Source organism: Pongo abelii, chromosome 5 (genome assembly GCF_028885655.2).
Source record: "Pongo abelii isolate AG06213 chromosome 5, NHGRI_mPonAbe1-v2.0_pri, whole genome shotgun sequence".
Taxonomy (NCBI): Eukaryota; Metazoa; Chordata; class Mammalia; order Primates; family Hominidae; genus Pongo; species Pongo abelii.
This window is the reverse complement of record NC_071990.2, coordinates 19,830,881-19,847,056: the sequence shown is the minus strand read 5'-3', so window position 1 is coordinate 19,847,056 and position 16,176 is coordinate 19,830,881. Positions and strand designations below refer to the sequence as shown.

Sequence of the window (16,176 nt, the reverse complement as noted above, 5' to 3'; positions counted from 1 at the left end):
GAAAGCGTGTAACTTGAGGAATGTCAGCAAGAAAATTTACTGGTTTTTCAAAACTCACGCCATGCAAGGGTTAGGTGAACCAGAAATTTGTGTTTCATAAATTGTGTGTTTAAGTGTAAAAGCGAATATTTGATGAATGGGATCTAAGGAGCTTTGGTGATGTGGAGGGGCAAGTGCAGGCAGATTGTCCACCATGGCAGCCTCGTGCCCTGTTATTTAGTGATATAAAAACCTGTGGTGGTAAGGTCAGCAAAGTTAAGGCCAGAGTGCATGAGAAATAGCTGTGGAGTGTGAGGTGAAGAGGCTGCGTGCGTGCTTGTACAGTCTCCTCGTTGCTTTCACCGATTCTCTCCAATGAGCGGGACCCTCCTCACAAAGTGTGCACAGTGCTTCTCTCCTGGGTAAATTTACAGGATGTGGGAGACAGTGATTCTCTCTGAGATTTTCCAGCGCTTCCAGAAGAAAGAAAGTTTGTGTTAGGAAGGACAGGCCCCAGCTCCCTGGGGCTTCAGGGAGGCTGGGGGGAGCTGCAGTGGAGAAGAGGAGGAGGTTGCTGAAGGAGAAGCAGCCTGAAGTTCTCAGGTTGAAAATACAAACCTTAGCCCCATCCTGCGGAATTTTGGGATTTCATTCCTAGGATCACCCTATAGACCTCTTTATGATTCAGTTTCCTGGAAAAGATGATACTATGGTATGGATCCTAAACACAGTTTCACAAGGAAGTTTTGTGTCTTTTGGCAGGGGAAGAATAGTGAACAAAATGCAATCTTATTTTTAAAATAAATCTTGAAATGATATTGCAAGCCTTATGAGATCTCTGATAATCTTTTTTTATTTGACCTGGTTTTAAGTAGTTCTTTTTATTCTTGATGTTTTTCTTAAAAGCATTTTAGAATCATTCAACCTTCTAAGAAAGCATCAAACCATATAAGCAATCTAATCTAAAAAATACCTCTAAAAGTTGAAACTTTTGTTTATTTTGACTACATTTTTGATTTCTCGAAAGAATAAAAAAAATTTTACTCTATCAACATTGGATTATCTAAACTGTAAAGAGCGTCTACTAAGACTTGTGAAAATGCACATTTTCTTTTTTTATATAACTTCAAAATTAACAGATACTATACTGTTTAGATACATACCTGATGCTAGATAAAGAGTTCCTGAGAAACATGCGCTAAAATTTTGGACTGATTTAATATGAAACAATTACTACAGAGCTGAGTTAATCAGTCCCTTTATAGATTTTGGCGAAGATGATTCTCTTCATATGTATAATAATGAAAACCAAACTTGGCAAAAGCTCACAGGTCTACAGTGACTGTATTTCTTTGCATTCTCTAAAATATTGAGGGAGGAGATTATTTTTTACTGGTGTTTTACTGTCAGGAAATTAGAATTGCAAGCTGATAAACAAATTGATAGAGTCTTTAGGGCCTGTGTGATCAATCAGGACTTCTGGGGCTCCTGTAGGTATCCTTGAAGTCTGCTTGTGGGTTGTATAGTCCAGAGTGATCATGAGATCTTTCACCTCAGAATGACTGTAGATGAAAAGTTACATTTCTTTTGCCAGAGCAGTTCTCTCTAGAGTTTCAAAAACAATAATTTTGTTCTCTCAGGAACATAGCCCTCTCAGGAATAACTCTAGTCGGTCCTCAAATTACAAATACAGAAAGAATGGCTGTGTTTACAGAATTTTTATAAGAGAAAAATGATCTGTAAAAAAAAAAAAAGAAAAAGAAATGTATGCATCAGAACAAATAGGAATTTTTAAAAGAAATAACTCCTAAGATAAATACTGAAAAAAACAAATGCTCTGATAATATAAATGATTCTACTATGTACTGAACTCAATAAATGCTCCTTGACTGTGAGTTGGAAGCCCTGAAATTTTGCTGGCAGCTCTGCCCCTAAGTTAGGTCATCTTATGAAGGACACATTTTATTTTATTTTTATTTTTTTGTAGAGACAGTGTCTTGTTCCGTCACCCAGGCTGGAGTGCAGTGGCGCGATCATGGCTCACTGCAGCCTTGAGCTCCTGGGCTCAAGTGATCCTGCCACCTTAGCTTTCTGAGTAGCTGAAACTATAGACGCGTGCCACCATGCCCGGTTAATTTTTTTAATTTTTTTTATAGAGACAAGGTTGTGCTATGTTGTTCAGGACAGTCTGGAACTCTTGGGCTCACATGATCCTCCCGCCTAGGCCTCTCAGAGTGCTGGGATTATAGGAGTGAGCCACCATACCCAGCCTCAAAAGGCATATTTTAAAGCATCACAGCCTCAGTTTCATTTTCGGTAAAATGAGGGAATTGGATTTTATTTCAAAATTCTATTATTTTCTGATTCATTGAATTATTGCAAAGAACATAATGAACTCCCAAATACTGGTGTCTCCATCCTGTTGAATTAATCTCAGCTTTAGTTTATAGGGAAGCATAGCCACTAGAAATTATGTTAAACATAAATTATAAAAGGTACATTTTTCTAAGTCATGAAGAAATACATAAATTTTATGTTGTTTTCAACCTTAGTCTGTCTCTTAAATACCACATGGCATACTGTGTACCACTCTGTTATTATGTCTTTCGTTTTCAGAATTGTTTTCTACCAGGAGACTATTATTAGGGTAGCCCGAAGACGTGGCCCTGAATATGGGAGTTCATGTGTAGAGTTCCTCCCTCTGTCCCATCCTCAGCATTTATGTCAGTCCTACAGCACTTAGTTAACTATCAGAAAATGGATCAAAAAGCAAACAAGTATCCCATCTGACCATGTTAACAGCAAAATCAACAGATATAAGGCCCCCTTTTAATTTCCTGGAGGTCGTCACCTCGTTTCTTCTGCTGTTTCACTACTGCAGTCCTTTCTTGTTCCTCAGACTCTTGACCTTCCTCAAATCCTTCTCCTTCCATCAACATTTATGTCATTTATGTCTTCGGTGCGCAGAGAACTTCAGGTTTATTCTGGAGAGAAATAAATGAAACAGAAAATAGCTTCTGCACTGGGAAGTCTTAAAAATCTCTTCTCCCTGAAATGTTTGTGCATTTTTGAAATCTTTGTCCTCCATATGGAGTGAACACACATACACCCTGCTCCTCTATTCTTCTTAACCCCATTTTCATACTGGAAGAGGGCAGGCACATGCTAATCATTCCTGTCCCTATTCAGCAAGCATGCGACTTGCTGAAAACCTACCTCCTTGAAGCAGCAGGATGAATACAGATAGAAATGATTAGAGGGGAGGAACTTACAAATACTGAATAGCTCATGTGCCTGACACTGTGTTAGGGGAGACTCTCAGGGCTGAGTAGTACTGTGTTACCATTATTAGAGAAAGTTTTAGAAAGGCTCAGAGAGGTTCAGTAACTTGCCTGAGGCCACACAGTAAGTGTTAGAGCTCAGAATCTAATTCTACAAACTTACTGATTTTTCCTTTATAAAAGATCTTATTCAATTTTGGAAGAATTGAAGTTATTTTTTTCTTCATTGTTTTTTAATTCATGAAAATTATATACAATTCTATGAAGAAGGAATCTAATATATGAAATTAAGGTATTATTGTATTATAGCATATCCCAATTTTACATGGATTTAGTATTTTTGTGTTAGATAGCCATGTATTAGGATAGTTCTAAGGCAAATGCAGCAGTTGAGATAAGACCATTTAGCCTCTTTTTCTACATCATGTTATAGGCAATCCCTTAGGATGATATACTACCCTAGGGGACATGAAATTTTTTTTTCTAAATTTGTTTTTCCAGAAGAATCTCTTTACCATTAAAGCAGTCCTGCTCATGGCTACCTATATAGGCCTGCTAGTTTCTCCAAACATCACATAGAGGTAATGAGAGAAGGTAATGATTTGGAAGGACATATAACAGGGTGAAAAAAATTCTTTCTTTTAGGTTTTTGCTTAGAAAACAATGATTGCTTGTGAGAACAAAGTGGGTTATTATAAATGTTTTGACACATAGCTAGATTGGAATGAAAATCAAGGGTATGAAGGACTCAACATCATGACCCTAGACCTGTCCCAAGGTCCCACTCCAAGGTGTCATGTATGCAGCAGCTCCCTCTTGGGCATCCCCTGTTACCAACTTCCTCCTCCCATGAGCTATTATTGCCACTTCTGTTGATATTATATTAACCTTTCCTCTTTACTTGATAAGAGCTCCTGGAAAATTAGAAATTGGTGTCGAAGAGTAGGAGGAACACACCGTGTGTGGCATAACAATAATAGCTTACACCTACGCACCATTTTGTAGCTTACAATACTGTTTCTCAATGGTTCCTGGGAGACTTGTGTCATTCACCAGGTAAAAGCTCATATGCAGACTTCTGTGTCGTACCCCACACCTGATGAATCAGAATCTCAGTGGTGGGGGGTACCTGGATTAGTGGAACTCAGAAAGTCATCTCTTCAGATTTTTTTCTTTTTTTTTTAGATGGAGTTTCGCTTTTGTTGTCCAGGCTTGAGGGCAATGGCGTGATCTTGGCTCACTGCAATCTCTGCCTCCCGGGTTCAAGCAATTCTCCTGCCTCAGCCTCCTGAGTAGCTGGAATTACAGGCATGAGCCACCACGCCCGGCTAATTTTGTATTTTTAGTAGACACGGGGTTTCTCCATGTTGGTCAGGCTGGTCTCAAACTCCCGACCTCAGGTGATCCACCCACCTCGGCCCTCCAAAGTGCTGAGATTACAGGCATGAGCCACCGCACCTTGGCCAGATGATTTTTATATATACCAAAATTATAACCATTGTCTTGTAAATATTTTCATGTATGTTACTTTCTTTTTCTCTTTTAAGAACCCCCTGAGCTAGGTTAGAATTATTATGTACTCATTTTACCTATGAGAAAATTGGAATCTGGAAAAGTGACTTGCCTGAGGGGACACAGATAACGAGGTGCAGGCCTCTGACTAGAACCAAGTCTTTTGGCTTGGCTGGACAGTCTCTGCCCTTTCCCCACTCTACACTGTTCCCATAGACTGAAGGGTAGGTCTGCGCACACACATGTGGATATAATTGTGGAGGACAACACAGGTTGAAATTCTTTCGTAGAATGTGCTTTTGATGTTGTATTATATCTAAAGATTCATCACCAAATCCAAGATCACATAGATTTTTCTGCCACGTTTTCTTCTAGAATTTTCAACTTTGCACTTTATGTTTAAAATGTAATGGTCTGTGATCCATTTTGAGATAACTTTTGTGAGAGGTTTAAGGTCTGTGCCTAAGTAAATTGTGGATGTCCAATTTTTCCAGTATCATTTGTTGAAAAGACCATACTTTCTCCATTGAATTGCCTTTGCTCATTTGTCCAAGAGCTTTGTAATTCTTGATCTTTGTTATTAAAGTACTTTACCTCTGCTCTCTTTTTTAAAAGGCAGCCAGATCAGTCCAGCATTAATAATTATTTGCTTAAGATTTGAACCCCACTTCTTAGGAAAGTACATGAGGCAAGTTGTAGATTACGATAGGGAACGAGATAAACTACTGAAGAGTAAACTAAAATAGAATCCATCCACACTGAACTTTGTGGCCTTGGCTTAGAGATGGGGAAACTAGGTTCTAGATCTGACTCTATCACTTCACCTTTTGAGCTTCTGTCTCCTTCCCTGGAAAATGAGAGGAATGTTGTTAGACATATTCCCTGTTTCTTTCTTTTTTTTCTTTTGAGACGTAGTCTTGCCCTGTCACCCAGGCTGGAGTGGAGTGGTGCAATCTCAGCTCACTGCAACCTCCACTTCCTGGGTTCAAGCAATTCTCCTGGCTCAGCCTCCCTAGTAGCGAGAAGGATTACAGGCGCCCACCACCAAGCCCGGCTAATTTTTGTAAGTTTAGTAGAGACGGTGTTTCGCCATGTTGACCAGGCTGTTCTTGAACTCCTGACCTCAAGTGATCTATCTGCCTCGGCCTCCCAAGTGCTGGGATTACAGGCATGAGCCCCTGCGCCCAGCCTCCAGGTTTCTAATTATACGATTCCACTCTAGGGCCTCAGATCATGGTAGGGGTAATGAAAATTTCTATCTGTGAAAGGCTTTCCCATGCAGGCAGCAAGCTTGCCCTTTCAAGACTGACTCATGAGGATTCATTGCATTAATTGTAACTGATCCATCCCACGTCACTTCACCAATTCACAAGAGTAAAGAAACACACGCAGAGACTTAACTGTACAATTTTTCCCAAGTCCCCTGCTTGCTCAGACCCATCACAACCTACGTCAGTGGGAGTCATCTCCCCTTACCCCACATTTTCATCTCAGGCACTGACGTGTCTTTGTTTCCTTATTCCAACATGGGTCAGTACTGTTTCTTTTATTTTTACTTTTTATTTTTTTGTGGGGATACAGGATCTGCTCTGCCTCTCTTCCCCCATTCTCAGTCTCTCCTTTAAACTCTCTTTGCCCTAGGCTGACCACACTCCTTCATTCTCAAGAACACGCAACTTATCTATTTTCCATGTTTCAGGCAGCCAAAGGCTTTTAAAGATAATAAAAATCTCTCCACTGCAATTTTGAGCTGCAAAGAATTTGCTAGATTTGCTGGCACAAAGAGTTACAGGAATGTTCGCCTAGTACTTGTGGTCTGGAATCTTTGGAGGGTCAGGGATCTACCAGAAACACAGACATGTGAAAATAATTATAATATAGCAGGGGGGCGTGGATGCTGTTTCGGGGGTGAGGAGGGGAGGCATCAAATAATTTTTGCTGAAGAGGTAACAGTTGAGTCTTGAATGATGGTCGGGTAGAAGTTTAGCAACAGCCAAGAGTGGGAGCGAGGGTCCGGGATCAAGGCAGGTGGTAACACACTGTGCAACGCAAGAAAGAGTGAAAGAGGATGCCATTTTGAATGTAGATGGCTTAGCTCTTACTCACAGGTGGGCAAGGCTGACTTAGGTGGTTTGGCTGTCTGGACAGGTGCCCCCTCCTTCACTGCATTGTTCTGCAGTCCACGTGTGTCCTTCCTGAAGTTGCTCCCTTCTTAACTCTCAGGAAATCAAGCATACACTGTTAAGACTAACAAAATAAGCATGCTTTGCTGTCTAGCATATAGGGGGCAAGATCTTAGCATAACATGTGTGCTTGAAGACAGCCAGAAGTGGAAGAGACAGAGGACAGCTGGGAATGACTCTTGAAGGATCCGTAGGTCCAGGTGGGAATGACTCTTGAAGGATCCGTAGGTCCAGGTCATGAGGAGGCCTTGCATGCTGCTCCAAGAAACTGGACTTGCCGGCATAGGCAGAGGGTGACTGTTGAGGAGTCATGCAGTTAGAGCACATGGAAGGTAGAGAAGATAAAGAAAGATGAGGCAAGGAGACTAGAATAGGAGCTGACTGCGAGTTCTGATGCGAAATGGAGATACAGATACTGATAGAGTAGCAGTGAGGCTGGGAGGCTGGGGAGGATCTGAGAGAATGTTAGCAGGAATTTTTGTGCTCAGCTGAATATGATGGGGCAGGAGAAAGTCAAGCACAATCCCAGATTTCTGACTTGAGTGATGACAGGTGGCATTAGCCGAAATAAGGAATTCAGAAAGAGAGGCAGTTTTGGAGAAGACCATCAAATCCTATCTGGAATCTACTGCTTTTCAGAGGTAGAGAGGACCAGAGGCAGTTAGATAGATTGGTCTTAAGCTCAATTGCAACTCAATGCAGATGAAAGGGCAAAGAAGGAGTGACTAAATCCTCTGGGAAGAGACTCTTAAGGGGGCATTCAGTTCAGTTAGTAACAAATATTTTACAAGGTTACTTTGTTAGGCACCGCAAAGAAAAGACAGGCAAAGAAAAGTCTCAAACAAAGAAGCCTACTTTAACTGCAGCTGTGGACTCAGGTTAAACTTGTATGAAAAGTGTTTCCAATAATTATTGCTTAGGTAAGTTGTAAAATTTTGGTCTATAAGTTTATGTCTGTTTTCCTGGCTTTCTCTGAGGTTTGACCTACAAATAAGAACTTCCCTATTTCTCTCTCGCTCTCTCTAAAATTAATCATGAGGTTAAACCAAATTCTAGGAGATGATATATACACGACAGTTGATTCACCTGTTCTTTAGTTTCGATCCTGCCTTATGGTTAAACATAATATGGTTGGTTACAGCAGTCCAAAAAAATGGAAGGTACACCTTTATGGAAATTCCCAATCTTAGGAACTAAAAAAGGAGAGAAAATAGAGAAAAGTTTACTTACTTTTTAGAGTAAAAATCCCTTTTGAAAGATATTTTTCTGTATGTCGGCGAACTATTTTTGGACATACACACTCATACTTAACTACAATCACTCAATTAACTGCTAAACCTTATGAAGGAAGTAGTATTTGAAAAACATTTAAAATATTTAAGAGGATATTTAAGTAAATACTTAAGAAACAGTCTATGAACTTGCATGAAGAACTCTACAAGTACAATACTTTCCTTTGGAAATTAAACTTTGAAATAAAAGATAACATTTTAAAATGTGATTTTTATATGCCTGCCCAAAGTCCTGATAGGTATTTTATATCATAAAGAATTGAGAAACAGTAACTAAAAGCAAATAGTAGTGTCTTGTTTCACCAGGAATTTGCATATTTTGCTAATATTAATGTAATCTCATAGAAAGTTCTCATCTGAAGTGTGAGGTTTCTTATTAAAAAAAAATTCATGGGTTAATGTAGAAAATTTTTCTTGAGTCTCTTTATTTAAACATTTTAAGTTCAATTCCTCTTCAGTTATGTCTTAGCTAGTGGAATACAGATAATGCATTTTGTTCTTTCCCCAGAAACTGATGTGTTTACTCTTATGGACTCAGAGGGGCTTTTCAAGTTACTTCAATTTTTACAGCTCTTTTCATATCCCATGTGTGAATTTACTGTGAAGACTTATGAATGATGGAGCCCCAGCAGCCTCACCATGGCCTTACTTTGGCTTTGGTAAGTATAGAAAACCTTTGGCAATGTGGTTGAGACCTAAGTTTTAACACTTAGGCAAAACTTTTTAGCAGGAGCCAGAATATGAATAAATATGAAGGAGGCACTTGAATGCAAAACACACTTTAAAAATTCATAGCAAATTTGAGAGCATTTTCAATTAAGTATATATGACTGCGGGTTGTCTCCCTTGAACAAATTAGTTCTCGTTTGTAAGGGTTTTATCTTTTAAAGTATCGATCAAATCAGTGCTCAAGGTAGAACTGTAAGTAAAGTTACAATCCTAAAACCTTTTGGGCAATGGTTCTAATTAATATTACTAATATTTTAGCAAAATAGCCTAGGTTGTAATTGAAAGAAATCATCTGGGTCTGAAGAATACCTACTGAGGGCAGCCCTATTAAGATTCATTCTGAGACGGGTTAAATTAATTTCCTGGACTTGCAAAGCAGAAACGGGAAGGTTTTCCTTCCTCATAAGCCTGCAGGGTTTGGTGTTTGGCCCTGTTGAGACCCAAGGGCTATCTGGGCTGATTAACATATATATAATTAAAGTGCACCAGCTAGAAAGGCAGAGCCAGTTTCATTTGGCTCTGTACTACTGTGAAATAAATTCTGTCTGCATTGTTTAACTTTTTTTTTTTAATTAGTTTTCCCTGGACATCATCCTGCTGCCTTCTTTAGGAATATTGCTTCCTATCCTAAGCAGGTACTAGAGTAGAGAAGCTTTCTCCAGCATTCAAACTAGATTTTCTTTCCATTCATATAGCCACTTTTCATAACATGGTAAGAAACACTGTAAATAATTGAGGTGATCCATCAAGAGACCCATTCTGGATAATGAAAAATTGCATAACTCAGTAAAAGTCAATTAAAAACCACAAACTCCAGAGCCTTTTGCTCAGTGAAGATTTATTGTTATAGAAGGCAACTAATACAATAAGATTTCTGGGGTCAAAATTTTAAAAAGTTCTGAAAAGGCAGTTAAAGCTTGACAATAAACTTGAGTAAGGTTTACACAACATCAAAGTATATTAGTTCTTTGAAATGAAAAGGTATTTTTTTTCTTCCTTTAACATTGAGATGTCTGAGATGTCAGGATTTTGTAACATTCTTAGAAACAACATCCACTGTGTGGGATACTTTTCCTTCTGGGGTTTTAAACCAGTCTGACTCTTTGGTTGTGCCTATACAATGAAAAGTCTACAAATGAAATGAGAGAAGTCAGGATATTTTCCTTTGTTAAACGAAGTATCTGAATAATTAGAACTACCTAGATAAAAGACTCAAAATGTTTTTGTTATCTGGTTGCCTGGTTAGGACATAGCCAACATTTCAATGGAATGTAGTATCTTGTACAACTGCATATAATTTTTTTAAAAATAAACAATGACTTTGTTTCTTTAGATACATCAAATGCTGCTTGAGTGGCCAAAGGGACAATGCCAACTCTTTGAAATGTAGTATCTGTAGCACTTTTCTTCTTTTAGTAGTTTTTCATACCCCAAATATAAACTTTAAGGAGTAACATCTATCCTCAAAACCCAAAAATACCCATTTGTTTTGAGGTTCATAGTCCACCAGTAGAAGTTTTAAACTGCGCCCAAAGGCTTAGGTAGGGTTCAGCAGTCAGGCATGACAGATGCATAATTCTAACCAACAGTGCACATGTGACATGCTTCCTACTGAAATTAAACTGCCAAATAAAAAGGAAGGATTGTGCCCTTTTTAATAACAAAGAATGCAGTCGTTAGAATTCTTCAGATTTGGAATTCCAGCAGCGCTCTAGTGTTTTCTTCTTGATGTGTGACAAGAATGAATAATATAAAAAATAAAAATAAACCTCATCTAAACAAGCAGTTCTTTGACTTTATAACGTTCAACATCAAATACATAAAATTCTAAAAATACTCAAGAGCAATAAATTATCAGAGCTGAGGAAATAACATGCTGAGGATAGGATCAATTTTTAAACCTTTTGATTGATTTTAACCTACTAGCATTAGTTTTGTTCATTTCTGTTTAGACATTGCCACTTCAACTGATTAGTAGGGACCATGGTATTTCATATTCATATAAATATTTGAATTTGACCTCATAAAAAGTCCCTTGGGTCTATAATACTTTTATTCTTGTATAATCTGAAACAAATCCTTTCCTTTTAAAAATCAAACAGACCACGTTATACACACAGTTGACTATTTACAAAGCACCCAATTAAATCCTACTTAATTCTCTTTCACTCTAAAAATTCCATCTAACTTGTGTGTAAAGTACCCATCACATTAAATGCATAATGTTCACAAACTCTGATAGTCCTATCTAACCTAGAAAATATTACCTTCCTTAAGGAGAAAAAAGAGCCTTAAAAAAAAAAAGAGTAAGGTTTTAAAGAAATGAGACCAGAAATCACAGTACAAGACAGAGAAATCTACTTTAATATTCACATGTAAAAGTTACACATCACAAGAGATTGGACAGTAGCTTAGCGTAACTAACATAGCTATAGTGAAAAGCATTTTTATAAAAAAATAATCTAGATGCGGTCATCAGAATTTTTGGTCTGCTTAAGTTAATGTTTGAAGATCGACTTTTATCCCTGCTTGAAGGATTTGCCATTATGCCTTTTTTTCTCCCACTGTTGTCTATTAATTCTTTGGAGGAAGGAAAGCAGAAAGTGTTCATTTCCAAGAGTTTGTCCTTTGGTAGCAAGCAGAGAACATTTTTTCATTTCCATGATTTAAATAATCTGTACAGACATGAAACTTAGTGACATTCAGCTTAATGTAAAATGAAGAGTGATAAGCAATTTTTTTTCACTTTGATAAAACAGCAGATTTCGTAAACTCCTTAAGGATCCAAGCATTTCCTCATCCCATATGCAAAATCATTCAGAATCCATTTTGACCTCAGTTGAAAAACAAAAACAAACACTTACTCTGTATATATTACACTATAAAACCCTGTACTTAAAAACTGATAAGGTATATTTTCAACATGTATGCTTCAAATACAAAGGTTTCAATCTACATTTAAAAAAACACATTTGAATGGACTCAGAACAAGTTTAATTTGTGATTAAACATCTCATGCAATCATGCAAGACCACTAGCTATAACTGTTACTTCCGAGTCTATACTGGGCAAAACAAAAGCAAATTAAGAGCCAGGCCAAACAGAAAAGACATTCAAGATATCAAGAGCTCTGTAATTGAGCTGAAAAATAATTTTCCAAAAGAAATATTCCCATAGATTAAAAAAAAACACACACATAATATTTACAAAAAAATATTTAATTAAAAATATCTTATAATTACAGTAGTCTATTAAAGCATATACTTTCTCACACTTATAGAACATCTCTATATATACATGGTATGAAATGTCACTCATTTATCTATACAATATGTAACATTCTTGCAGAGAAAAGAAAGTTCTCTGCCCCGTTATAATCATCTATTTTAAACAATAGATGTAAAAAAAAAACATCTACAAAGCTCTGGTAGATTAGTAAAGCTTCAAAACAAAAATTGAGCTCCTTGGTCACAAAGTAGGCTTCTAAAGTCGGATCTACTCTTGATCTTCTATTTATCAGTCCTGTCACACTTAAGCTTAAAAGTTTAACTGCACCCCCAAAAAACACAGAAATGTACAATTCACAGCAGTTATAAATGAAGAGACAAAAGAGAATACGTATGTAGAATGTTTATGAACGTGCAAAGAAAGGATGAAAGTTGTATTTTTCTTTCCTCTCCCTCTCTTGGAATGACGAATGAAAACGTTTCTAGGTTGGCCGATGTTTTTTCCTTTCCTCCGGTGGCTTTTTTTCTCTAACTTCTGCTCTTCCCCCTCCCTCTCTAGTGCTCCTGGCTCGGGCTCAGGCGGCCGCACACCTGTGGAAGAGGAATGAATAGAGGGGGTGTGTGAACCTTCTCGCTGCAGACTAACTGGCGCCACCGACCAAACTCAAGACATGCTTGATCAACAACCCAAAACAAACCACCAGGTCAGACAACACCCGCAGCCCGCGGCCGGGTCAGGCGCCGAGCAGGCAGCTGCGGCCCTCGGGAAGCCCAGAGAGGGGACCCACTCCGGGGCCTTGCCCGCGTCCCCCTTTGTGGGTGACAGACTGCACGGGAGGACACCGGGGCAGCTCCCATGCCCACGAGGGTGCCCTCCCTCTGGAAGGCAGAAAAGCCCGCTAACCACCAGGAAAAACACGGGGACGACGGAGACAAGGGCTGACCCGTCTCCACTGAGACCGAACCTCGAGTTCTAAGGCTAAGTACGGGTTTACTTGCTACTTAGGTGGCAGGGAGAGAGAGAGGGTTTACTTCCTTAAGAGTTTGCTCTCAGAAATGCTGGGGGCAAAGAACACCGCGGTGCCTGGCCCCGGAAGCCCTCGGGGACGGGCGTCTCTGGTGACCGGCCACCCGAGACGGGAAATGCGCGCTCACCTGGACAGCGCGGCTCAGCGGCACAGAATGCTGTCGCCCTGCTTGTTCACCGCGCCGGCCTGGAACAGCAACCGAACACCAAGGGAAAGGTTAGCAGGCGCAAACAACGCGCTCGACACAGTCCTGAATTGTCCTCGGAAATCGGGCTGGCGCGCCGACGCCCCCAACCCAGCCTGCAGCCCGGGGGGCCCCTCCGGGCTCAGGCGGGACTTGACAGCCCAGGGCGCGCACAGCCCCGAGTCCCGCCCTGCGCGTTCTCCCGGACCCGCGCTCGCCGAGCCCGGCCGGCTGCTGGCGGCCCTGGGGAGCCCGAAGGAACAGGGGGAGGGGGCTGTCATTCCCGGCCCGCCCCTGCCCGGAGGACGATGAGCGCCCGCGTCCCGTCACCCCGCCACCAACCTCCCAACCCCCGCGGCGTCCGCCCACGGCCGGCGCCCGGCCTCTCACCGGGTCGGTGTTGAGCGCAGTGAGCGGGGTCCGCGGCGGCGCGGCTGGACAGGTCCCGGCCGGGTGGTGTGGCGGCGCGGGCGGTGGTGGCTGCCTCAGCAGGGCCGGGTGCGTCTCCAGCGCCAGCTGCAGGTCCAGGATGTAGTCGATAACGTGCTGCAGGATCTCCACTTTGCTGACTTTCTTGTTGGGCGGGATGGTGGGCACCAGCCTCCGCAGGCGGCTATAGCAGTCGTTCATATCGCACTGCAGGCACAGCGCCGGCTCGTCGGCCGCCGCCTCGGCCGCCTTACAGCGCGCTGCCGCCGCCGCCGCCGCCGCGGCTGCCGAGCCACCCAGGCTGTGGCCGTGCTCGGCCAGGCAGCGCAGCGCCAGCTCCCCGCCGCCGCAGCCCGACGGCGCCTTGCGGCCCGAGGGGCGCACTGGGCTTACCGCCTTCATCGCGCGCGCCCTGCGCCCTGCGCGAGCGGATCCGCTGGGGCGAGCGAGGGAGGCAGGCAAGCTCCGGGCCCCGTCCGCGGCCGGCTCCGCTCCCTTTGCCTCCGCGCCCGGCGCGCTCGGGGCACCGCGACGCTCTCGAGCCCAACAATTGACGGGAAGGTCGCTCTGGGTTTTACGAGGGGATCTTTGCTCAGTGGGCGACACCCAGCCCGAGCCCAAGGCAAGAAAAAGCAAAAGCACCGGGAAAAAACTAGCCCACCCGGGTCCCCTAGTCACTCCCTTCGGAGCTCTGACTAAGCCCGATCGCGGCCGCCGCGCTCCCCTAGCCCGGGATCACCCCACTCCCGGCACTACTCACAACCGCGCCTCCTCCACTACGCTCTCGCCCGGCCCGCCGCGCAGCTATATTTATAGAGCCGTGCGCCCCGGGGGCGGGGCCAGCGCGCGGGCCGGGTCGCAGCTAGAGCTGAGCGGAGCCCGCTGGGCGCGCGGGCGGGTGTGCGGAGGGAGAGGCGAGGGCGGGGGCTCCGGGCGGTGCTGGGGGGCGGGGAGTCGGGCTATCCGAGTGGAGGAGTGGGCGGGGGGTCGGGAGTGGCCAGCCAATCAGGCGGGCAGTGTCACCTCGGGGAATGGCGCTCGGGCCAATGGGAAGGGCACTCCATTCCGTCAACGCTGTGGGTCGGGGTTCTGAGAAAAGAGAGCTGAGTGGGAGTCGGGCCAGGCTGATGTGTGCCCAAGGGAGGGGAAAAGAGAGCGAAGTTCCTGCGAAGAACTGCGGGAATGTGTGGCCGGAATTCACTCTCCACCGCCCCCCCATCCCGACTAGGCTGCTGAGGGAGCGCCTGGGCCCTGCTCGCGGATACCCTGCCACTCCTAATAGCACGGCGCCCAGGGACCCTCCGCCACCCATCACTCCATCCGTGGGATTCCAGTGCCTTAAGAAAGACGCGCTGCTCAAGAAGGCACATTCATTCTGTTCTATATTTCCCTCCTCCGTTTCATTATTCGCCTTTTCACATTTGCCGAAACCATAATGACGGAATGGAATGTGTAGCCTTTCCATTTTCTTTTTTAAAAATGCTAAAGCTTAGCAAAAGTAGAAAAAAAAGAAGAAAGAAAAGAATGCCGAATCGAATGCAGGTTTTTGGTGAAGGGAATATAAATAAAACAAAAACGTGGGGCGGGGGTTCTTTTACCCCATCTAAATGCAAAAGTGGGCTCAAGAAATGCAGTTGCCTTGCGCATTCAATTAGAGCACGTAAAGATTAAAAATGCATGGACACGGAATATTTAAAATTCCATTATGACATATAATATTAATCTGTTTTATGTAAAATTCATACCTGTAACTTAATTTAGGCCATTAATGCACAGCTTCACGTATTAGTCAGCGTACCCCGCTTTAAATAAGGTGATGAGAATGTCCAGAGTCTCCTCCTTTGACAACAAAGCATTAAAATTCACACTTCCAGTCTCTGGGATCCTGCTTGGGCCCCACCCTGCAAAAAAAAAAAGCCTGTTAATTAAGGGCGTTTTTGTGTTAGGTTTCTTAGAGAAAAGCTGTCCTTCAAGGGTTCAAAATAAAATTGCACAATGAGCTTTGGTGGAGCATTGTGTGTACCCTTCAAGAAAAAATTGAGCCCTTCAGATGAGAAAGGAGCATAAAAATTCTCAGTCAATGGGGAAATGAATTTTGAGTGCCTTCACTCTACAAACCCTCCCACCTTTAGACACGCTTGGAGATGATTTAACCCAAGAATTTTCTTCATTCGTGTACATGACATGGATTGGTGTCTTCATTTTCATAGATAATTGAAAGAAAGAGACATGGACCTCATTTCTTCCTGTCTACCCCTATATGGACCTTTTCTACATCCCCTGCCAGAACTGAAATACCTGCACCAGGCAGATATTTTGTTTAGCTATGTCA

General features: G+C 42.5%; 1 protein-coding gene across 1 annotated transcript; it reads right to left on the bottom strand.

Moving 5' to 3' along the window:
- Positions 1–9,797: 9,797 nt before the first annotated feature.
- ID4 (inhibitor of DNA binding 4) lies at positions 9,798–14,642 on the bottom strand. The gene is made up of 3 exons (XM_002816468.5): positions 13,806–14,642; positions 13,359–13,417; positions 9,798–12,794 (listed from the first exon to the last, which is right to left on the bottom strand). Exons 1-2 carry the CDS (start codon positions 14,244–14,246, stop codon positions 13,373–13,375), a joined length of 486 nt encoding a protein of 161 aa, XP_002816514.1. The 5' UTR covers positions 14,247–14,642; the 3' UTR covers positions 9,798–12,794; positions 13,359–13,372.
- Positions 14,643–16,176: the final 1,534 nt, after the last annotated feature.